Raw genomic sequence first — 10392 nt, 5'->3', positions numbered from 1 at the left:
TGTCAACTTAGTTGTGGCTATTTATGGAAAAAAGGCGCAAAGCTTATTAGGGCCCAGCAAACCAGAAATACTCAGTCTTACACTGTAGAGTTCAAAAGTGGCAGTACAGTGTGAAGACACTATAAACTGCTATCTCCTTCTCATAAGTCTCTTAAAACAAAGGCTGGAAAAATACTCAGTACCTCAAATATAATAACTAACAAAAATATCTCCATTAACTACTTTTTGCCCAGAGTGATTAAGGACAAAAAAAATAGGAATTCTTGTTGCTTTATTATCTGATAAACTGCTAATAAGCTCCCGTTAGAAGTTCTTTACACATTACACCAAGTCGTCTTGGTCTTTTGATCATATATATATTCACATATATATATGCATTTTTTCAAGTAAAGAAATGTTTAACAGATGTAAACTATTTATTGAATATTTGCCACCAAATATTGTTAAATACATTATCTTGCAGCATATCGCTTTCAAGTTAAAATGTCAGAAACAAACACCAATATTTACAATTCTTTTAAGGAATGTTATATAATGACACATTAAGGCGTAAATTCTTTTGGCTTATAATTCTTAAAAGAATGATAATAGCAAAAGTGATGCAAAATCTTCAGTGTGAGATTATGATTAAGCTACATTTTACAAAAATATGGTGTAAGATGGCAATAATCCCATTCAACATCCTGGATTATTAGATCCCTTCAGGAGGGACTGATAATTTATACAGTCAAACTTTTAAATTTACAGATAAAGGCAGTCCAATACTGCCACTGAGAAGTACATCTCTTAACATATACAACTTTCAGGCCACAGTTTTGAAGGTCTGAAGTATCAAGTTGGTTTGATGAATTAGTCGGTTGGCACTTATGAACACATTTATTGCCCTGTTTCAAAAAAAAAAAAAACAATTAATTTTATCCCCCCAAAAATCATCCTTTAAAAATATTTTATACTTAAAATGCCCTACTAGCAGTAGCAATAAAATCAATTTAGGAAAAAAAAAAAAAGGCAAGATAGTACTGAGTATCACAAATTTTATCCCAGCTTGGAACTGAAGGGTCCTGCATCATTTGAAACTATCTAGGAATTACTGCCCCCTAGTGGTTCTGGCTGGCAATAAGGTGTTGGTGGGCTGCTAATAATGGGTGGCACCTCAACAACCAGAGTTCACTTATAGGTCAAAAAAATAACTGGCCAAAGAAGAGGATTCAAACATAGTCTCCAGCTGCAGTTTCACAGAAGTTACCAAAAAAACATCTGCTAAAACATTATACTCAGTCTCAAAATCTGTATATCAATGGGCATGATAAATACTTAAGAAAAAGCTCATTATTTTGAATCTGATTCATCCCAATCTCTCACCTTCTTTCAAAAAAAAAAAAAAAAACGAGGATTTTACTTTTAGAATATACTTTTAAAAGAAAATAATCATATGGTTTCAATATTTATGAGTCCACAATATATAAAAATATGTTCTTAAAAAATTACTTAATGCTGCACCATATTTCTTATCAGTCCATTTTCATATGACCTGGAGCACAGAGGTGACGCCCTAGTCCCCTTGCGTGGCCTTATCAGTTTCTCAGTAGCAAAGCTAAGCTTGTACAGTTGTCCCTTGGTATCCAAGAGGGACTGGTTCCAGGACCCCTCTCAGGTACCAACAACTGTGGATGCTCAATACCCTTACATAAAATGGTGTAGTATTTGCACATAACCTATGCACACCCTCCAGTACACTTTAAATCATCTCTAGATTCTAACCTGTAATACCTAATACAATGTAAATGTAATGTAAATAGCTGTAAATACAATATAAATGCTATGGAACTTTCTGGAATTTTTTTCCCCAAATATTTTCAATCCATAATTGGTTGAATCCAGGGATGTGGAACCTGCAGATACTAAGGGCTGACTGTATCTTCATCCTAAACATTCCTCAAAAAAGAGGGACTAGGAAGAATTAGATGAATCAATGCAAATTCATCCTCCTACTGAAAAATGGCTCAAAGATCAGGCTCTATTAATAATTTTCAATTTTGAGGAAACAGGGACAAAAGTTGTGGCACATTATTCATATGCAAATAATGGTAATTTAAACAAGCTGCTGGCGAAAAAGTAGTAGAGAGCTTGAATAATCCATATGCCTGTTTAAACTGTTAAAAATAACTATGGCACCAAGGCACCAGGAGTTTTAAAAACTGAACCCAAGTGATTCTAACATACAAACAGGAATGAGAGTGAGTAATTTCAGATTAATGAAAATTATGTTCCAAATGAATTTATACCTTTCAGTGTGCTTATTCCACGATAGTTCTCAATTAATCAGTATCATAAATAATTTTCTTAATGCAAATTATTCTTTTAATGTGTTTTTTGGTTATTTGGGCTTAGCAGGGGAGACCAAGGAAAAATAGTTGTAAGTTTATTTTCAGAACACACCTGCTAGCTCATTAAACTAAGTCAACAAGGTACATTTCCCCTAGGCAACCTGAATAGTAGTATGAAACAACACAAAACCATTAATAATATTTAGCTCAATATCTTTAAGTTAGAATAAAATGTAAATATTTCAACCTGTTTGAACTATTTAAAATAATTATGAAAATCAATATACCATTCTAATGTATTTTTATTATTTTTTAATATTACTACAGTAATATTGTAATAGTTTGACATGGATATTGGGATCTTAAAATGTCAATGGTGGGATAGGATGTTAGAGGTCCCTGCCAATTAGAGCTGAAATAATCACCACTTATTCTTCTGCTTCAAGCACTGTAGGAAATTGGTCTTGTCCACAAAACTCTACTTGAGGTACAAAGAATTCTCTGTAAGGTATGAAGCTGCAGAAGACATAGCCTCTGCATCAGTTTATACATTATATGTACATGTGTATTATACATAAATCACATAAGATTACTTGGCTTTCTAGAATGTTCTACAGCCAAATGTATGTAAATTTTAAAATAATGTCATATTTACCTTTTTAGTATATACTTCCTGTCTTATAGAAAGCCCTCCCTATTCCAGGACAGTGGATCACAACCGTTTACAGCATTTTAAAAACACGTGAAGCACTTTTACAAAAACACACCTGAACCCTGACCCCATTCCAAGCCAATGGAGTCAGAATCTCTGAAGGTAGGGCCAAGGCACTGGGATTTTAAAACACTGAACCCACGTGACTGTAATGTGCAAACAGGATTGAGAACCACTGTTTTAACAATAGTGCAGCAGTTCTTAACAGACCTGCAGGATCCATGACATCTGGAAATTTCTCAGAAATGTAAATTCTTGGGCCCACCCTAGACCTACAGAATCAGAAACTCTGGGTGGAACCCAAAAACAATCTGTCTTTAACAAGCCCTCCTCCAGGTGATTCTGAGGCTATTAAAGTTTGAGAATCACTGCTTCAGGGGTTGGTAAAGTAGGCCAGTAAGTCAAATCTCACTCACTGTATGGTCTGCGAGCTAGGAATACTTTACATTTGAAAGAGTAAAAATTTTTTTAAAAATCAAAATATTATGATGTGACAGCTGAATTATATAATTCAGTGTCTATAAGTAAGGTTTTGTTAGAACACAGCCACAAAAATACTTGTTTCCACACTGTCTACAGCTGCTTCTGCACTACAAAAGCAGAGGTGAAGTGCTGCAGCTGCAACAAGCCCACCAAGTCAAAATATCTGCCATCTGGCCCTTTTCAGAAAAAGTCTGCAACTCCTGCTCCAGACTAGAGTCATGGCTGGATTATCAACCATTCCCTTTCTATTTTTAACAGTCTATCTTAGTAAGTTGGTGTAAGTATTAATAATATAGTAAAAGGGTTTAATTTATATGATTTTAGTATCATATAAAACCACATAATTTTCTAATTCTTAAAAGAAAAGGATGATAAATGACAATACTTACTTGCCATCTTTAAAATAGGTTTTCAGAGTATCACTGAAACTTTTGGAGTACTTTACAAATTCTTTCTTTTGGTGTTCAAGTGCCTGCAGACATCAAAAATAATTTTAAAAAATACTAAATAAAAAAAGAGAAGTTAACACAAAAGCCAAAGTTAAAGACAGGAGATTACACAGAATACGAACGTACCTTATATTACAGATAAGCATTTTTAGGAGTATTTACTTAAATATATGTAACAGTATATTTAAATGCAAGGACAAACCCAGTCATTAATGATACAAAACCATTTCCAATAATTCAACAGTCTTATTATTTAATTCAGTAAAATGACTAAGTGTAAACCAATATCTAGGGCGGCAGCTTGCAAGGCTTCTACTAAACTTACCCTGCGGTTCTGGTATTGATATTTCTTGAAGACACTGTTCACTGTATCAAGAAGTTCTTTTATTGCGCTAGCTATATCCCTGTTGGGTGAGGAAAAAAGAATCTTCTTAAAATCAGTTTCATTTGAAAGAAGTCTACATTTTTTTAAAGAATCACTGCACTGTTAACTACCATATGAACACTGCATCAAGCACAAATACTTGACTGGCTAGTTGAATGAGGGTTTTGGCCTGTACCCTCCTGTGATCCCAGCTACTCTTGCACTGCTGACAAAACACTGCACAACTAACATCAGCTTTCCCAAATCAGTAATATTTCATTCAGCATTACGCACTCAAATTTATAAGAAAACACCTCTGCCTCTCACCTTTTCCGGTTACAATTCTTCCTTTTTCTGGCTCATGTAGGTGAAATCAAGCAACCATATCATCCACTTTTGCTATTTCATGAACAATTATATGAAATTTTGCTATTACATGTAACTCATTTCTGTACTTAAAACACCAAATTACAGACCTGATGTAGTTTTGAAACATAGTTTCAAACATAGTTCTGATGTTTAAAATATTTCCTCCTTAGATGTAGCTCTTCTCTCTTAAGACACATTTATTCTCTTCCAAACTTTTGCTGACACTATTTCCTTCAGAAAATATATTTAAATTTCTGGGAGACAATATCAGAATACTCTTCTACCTTAACCTTTTCAGCAATCATCCTTTGAGTATATATGTATCAGCACTTTTCTCCCCTTTCTAAAGAAAGAGAGAAGAAATCAATAATTCTCATCTGACTTGACTATTCTTCCTATCCATGTACCATTTTCTAAAAAGTCTTCTTATCTTTTGTATCTATGGCCTTTTCAATTTCCATGTTCTAACTTCATAGTAATATTTTGGCAAACTGAACTTACTATAATTCTGCATTCTCAAATAGCCTCTCAGTCTCTAAGGCAAACCTTCTCTTTTTCACATCCATTCTTAGCTGTTAATTGCTACAAAAACTTTTACTGTTCAAATGCAATGCAAGTGTGAAGATATGAATTAGTAAAACATCAACCTAGACCACCCCAAACATAACCTTTTATTACCTACTTTTTAGTCACAAATCTAAGATTTCAGTTATTTCACACCTAAAACATTTCAGCTATACTATTTAAAGAAAACAAAAGGCTCCGTGTCCAGATTTTTGTGTGTATGTGTGTTTCACAGCTTATTTCTAGTAAATAAGCATATGGAAATTCTAAAAATTACAAATATACAGAATTTTGGTATAAAAAAGTATTTTAGCCTATTCTGAAGTAGTAATGATATTTTTATTAAATATTTCAATAACTATTTCCTCTTGTATTTCAAATATTGGCATCAGGCTGAAACATTAAAACATTAGATATTCAAACAGGATAATGAATTTACATAATTACATCTGTCCACTCTTTTTTGTTTTTTGGCCTCTAGTAATAACAATTTTAAGTTACATTAACTATTCCTTTCACTTATGTTTTTGAGAAAGTTGAATCCTTCTGTATTGCTGTGATGGGCGTAAGCCCCCTACTGCTTAATAAAATGGTGTCATATGACCATCCCATTATGTGAGAAAAATTAGTTTCAACAAATAAAAAATGTCAAATCTCTGAATATGGAAGATTCTTCAAACCCACAATAACCTTATTCAAAAGGGATACAACAAAGAAAATTGTAGTGATCAGACAGCTGTTTATACACAACCATACCTTCTTGTGTACTTTAATGAATATTGGGAGTCTGTATGTACTTGAAAAGAAAAGGGAAAAAAATCTCCCCAGGTGATTCTGCTGATGAACCAGGTTTGGAAACCACTGCTTGGAAACCCAGAACCTAGAGCTAATCCTTGATCCACTATTTGCCACGGAGCTTTATAAAGACCAAGGCTGTTTATCCCTAGGCCTGGCCTTTTCTAAAACAATCTGCAGCAATTTATGTCAAATATTATGTCATCTGTATGTACATGGAACAGCATTTTCATTTATGGCACTAAGGTTTGCACGAGGGAAGCTAAATTATTTTAGTAACTACCAGAGGGTTTGTCTCCTATAAGAGAAAATACCGGCACACACACACAAAATACTTCAGACAATTAAACAAAATAAAGAACTGGGGAAAACCTGAGGGTAAAATAATTATAATGCAATTATATGCAGTTTGGAGTTAACGGATTCTGTGATACAGTACATATAGTATGTGTAAATAGAAAGGAATTTTAGCAACTTGCAGGTTGCTAAAGGGGTTAAGGGGGCAACTCTGGGGAACATATACGCTGAAAGAGAGGACCACAGGCATCAGAAGAAACATAATACATCTTATTAAAAAAACTGCATGGAATAGTAAAGCTTCTAACTGTATCCACCAAATTTGTATAATTATGTTTATACAAACACTCTAAAGGAAGGAAATTCCTACACTGTATGTTTAGTTTGGTCTAGACTGGACACCTCTGGAAAAGCTATTTTGAGGCCAGCATCAAAACCAAACACTGGTAAATTTTCACCTCTGAATATGCAAATGTAGATTATAAAGAGTAAACAGGGGCTTCCCTGGTGGCACAGTGGTTGAGAGTCCGCCTGCCGATGCAGTGGACACGGGTTTGTGACCCGGTCGGGAAGATCCCACATGCCATGGAACGGCTAGACCCGTGAGCCATGGCTGCTGAGCCTGTGCGTCCGGAGCCTGTGCACCACAACGGGAGAGGCCACAACAGTGAGAGGCCCGCATACAGCAAAAAAAAAAGAGTAAACAGATAAATGCATAGCTTTCTGGACTATTAAATCACCAGTTTCCACTAGTCATCCATTAATTGGAATGTATCCTAAGAATGAATTTTATAAAATATTTGCATAAGCTCAAATGTAGTCAAACACATTCATTAATCAAAAGTACTTTTAAAATAATTTGTTTGCTGGATCATTTTTCCTAATCAACTTCATAGAGAGAGGGAAAAAAAATCTTATTTCACAATGCTTTAGGTGCTGTGAGTGTATGCTAGGTTCTGTGCTAGGTACCATGTATATCATTTCAATTCTCACAACTATTACCCTCATCTTCACAGGCAGAAACTAGAATCACAGAAGCTAAGCAAATTATCCAAGGTCACACAGCAATACGCTGGAATGGGGAGTCAAACCTAAGTCTGCTGATATATACAAAAATATATGGATATTTGTTAGCTGACAGGAATCTTTCCTCCTATAACATATTGTACAGTACTTGGTATAGTAGGTATTTGATCCATGCTTATTGAAAAATATTGTTAAAATATTTTGAAAGAAGAGGATATCCACCTTAAATATGAGAAAGTAAAATATTTTAAAGAAAAATAATAACTGTACAATATGTTGTGCTTGAAGGATAAACCATTTTATATTTTTGTGCAATTTTATCCACTAATTTGTCAAACAATTAACACTGGTAACAATATATATCAAAAGTTATCAATATATATCAGTGATGCAAATAATTATACCTTAGCCATCCATGCTAATACACACATGGTTGAATTTCAGTCTCAGAAACAATACACATTATCAACAAACTTTCCATGGCAAATTATCCCTCCTAAAATGGATATGAAATAAATTTTAATTGCCAATAATCTTAATTCAGTTGGCTGAGTACACTCCAGGAAACAGAAATGAAATATTACTACTGCCCCATAAATGAGAGACAAGACCCCAATTCAGCCCTTGTCAATGACTAAGGACAAGACTCTTAGGCTCTTGACCTCAACTCCCTTTTGATCAAAAGGTGGCTATTAATAAATTGGTTTTCAAACGGTATCTCTTTAGAGCCACACTGGGTTTAGCAGAGATGCCTCCAGGACTTCCTAAGATGGAAAGAGAGTATCAAAGTAGCAAGATGAGGGCTCCGAACCTACCATCTCTATCCGAGCTTCAACTACAACAACACCATTCTGCCTCTTTCCTATTGACACCCTAGATAGGATGTCCTTTACCACACCTCTTCCAAACAGCAGAAACATTCTTTTCTTCAATCACCAGATTAGATCAACGTTATGAATCTATAATTGGGAAGCAGCAGAGAAGTCCCTGGAGTCAGTCTGCTTAGGTTCAAACCAAGTTATAGAAATGTAGCATGTGATCACCAAAATAAATTAAACCTTAAATTATTTGAAAATTTTAGAACTAAGTGTTTAAACAGCTGTGTTTGAGATCACTGATAATTTATCCTTTTATAGGCCAAACGTGTTCACTTTATACCAAACTGAAAATAAAAAGCTGTATTAAAAACTGTTAAAGAAAGTTGGGGCTTTCCAATAAAGGTAAAATATTTACCTTAGGGTTTATCCCCTGTGACATGGCTAGTCAATGAAGTCTTTTGTACTTTCTGATCTTCAATTAGAGGACCAAAAAGAAGAGGGTCACTCCTTGATAGCTGGGTTGGCACCTATCACCGTTATTTTCTAAAATGGGTCATACTCCTCCCTCTAACCCACTCAAAATAGGTGGCCAAATAGCTAAAATAGAATTTTGCAATGTGAATTACACGGAATACTCTTCCCCTGAGAAGTATGCTAATATTTATTCCAAGGCAGCCTCTTTCAGCTTTTTAAAGATACAATGTATGATGCAGCTTCTTCCAGAAAAAGATCTGTGCTAAGTTCTTCCTTTCTAGCAATTTCTACCTGTGGTTTCACCAAAAGGTTGCATTGATAGTGCCACTACAGTTATTCCCGGCTTTCTCCGTCTTCTACCCATTGAGGCTGAAGAAAATTATCTGACTCTTTAGTTTGAAAATACTTACCTAGAAATTATGCTTGGAGCTTCCCCCTCATTCCTCCGCCCTCTCACCCCCGAGGAGAGTGCCCCTGGGTTGAGGCACTCGTGCCCCTGCTTGAGAATGACCCTTTTTGCTGCTGCCCATCAACCAGCCTCCTGGCCTCACACAGTTCTCAGCCTTTTTTAACCTACATCCCAAAGGCAAGGATTTTTGGAGGTTCACCAGTTGGTCAACATTAGAAAGTGCTATTTATCACTAAGGGTACATACATTATTATGCTAATGACTTGTACCATTTCTGAAATAAAAACCAATATTGGTATCCTCTGTTATCAATCTCTATAATTTATCCAACTCCTCTCTTCACTTTAATCTGACATTTACATTTTTCCATTTCTCACGAAGTTCAAACTGCATTCCAGTTTTATGCACATTTCACTGTTTTTAAACATTCTAAAAAAATGTTACTGTACTCAGAAGCCAAAGGCACAGTTTAGAAGTTAATGATAAAAATGCAGCAATTAAAATTTTCAATTTTTTAATTTCAATTTAATATCATACCAAAGTAAAACATAAAGAATGAGTGGTTCCTTTGAAGTACTTAAAAAAAATAAGAACCAAACAAAAAATTGCTTACTTGATTGTCTGCAGAAACCTCACTCTGTCATTGATCTCATCTGGGATCTTACTGAGAATTTGTTTAAGTGCTCGTGCCTTTTCGTTTAGGTCCTGGAATTCTGGCTCCGGTCGTTCAATCATATACTCTGATAAAATACATAATAAAAAAAAATAATGCAACTTGCTGCCAAATTCAAGTCTAAGAATTTCCAATGTGTTGGTCAAGGAGGTGGGGGGGGAGGGGGGAGATAAAGGCCAGATAATTAGGGAAGACAAGGTTGCAAACCAGAAGTCATTACCGTTCAACTTAGTTCTGTAATTATATTAGGGCTCCCTCCAAATAAAATATCAGAAAATGAAAGACTGAACATTTTCAATTTGGGGTAAATGGAAACCCATGAAACCTTAAAAATTAAAAAGATTAATAAATAAATAAATAAATAAAAATTAAAAGGGAGGCCTAATCAAGTTTTTCAGGCCTTTCAAGCTAAATTTCACAAGGAAACCTTAAAGTAAGTAATATTTGTAACAAATACAATGGCAATGGGGAATATGAGTTTAATAAAAACCTCTATACTGAATGTACTACCAGATTCATTATAGACTTGGAAACATTACAACTCTACCAACTCTTCAATAAACTCAGCCTAACAGGCTACAGATGCTCAAATCTAGAATAATGATGAGGACTTTCTCATAATTTATGGAATC

At 34.7% G+C, this 10392-nt stretch overlaps 1 protein-coding gene across 2 annotated transcripts in view; it reads right to left on the bottom strand.

Annotated features, from left to right (window-relative positions):
• Positions 1–251: 251 nt before the first annotated feature.
• PDCD10 (programmed cell death 10) overlaps positions 252–10392 on the bottom strand; it is a 40030-nt gene continuing 29889 nt past the window's right edge. The window contains exons 5-8 of one of the 2 annotated variants that reach the window (XM_030864218.3): positions 9701–9827; positions 4297–4375; positions 3912–3994; positions 252–884 (exon numbers count right to left, since the gene is read on the bottom strand). In XM_030864218.3, the coding sequence (XP_030720078.1) occupies positions 803–884; positions 3912–3994; positions 4297–4375; positions 9701–9827 (371 nt within the window). In that variant the 3' untranslated portion in view covers positions 252–802. The remainder of the gene's footprint in view (positions 885–3911; positions 3995–4296; positions 4376–9700; positions 9828–10392) is intronic. The other variant, XM_030864224.3, reaches the window with a different exon arrangement.

Source organism: Globicephala melas, chromosome 4 (genome assembly GCF_963455315.2).
Source record: "Globicephala melas chromosome 4, mGloMel1.2, whole genome shotgun sequence".
Classification (NCBI taxonomy): Eukaryota; Metazoa; Chordata; class Mammalia; order Artiodactyla; family Delphinidae; genus Globicephala; species Globicephala melas.
Note: the sequence above shows the minus strand (reverse complement) of the source record. Positions and strands in the feature narration are given on the sequence as shown.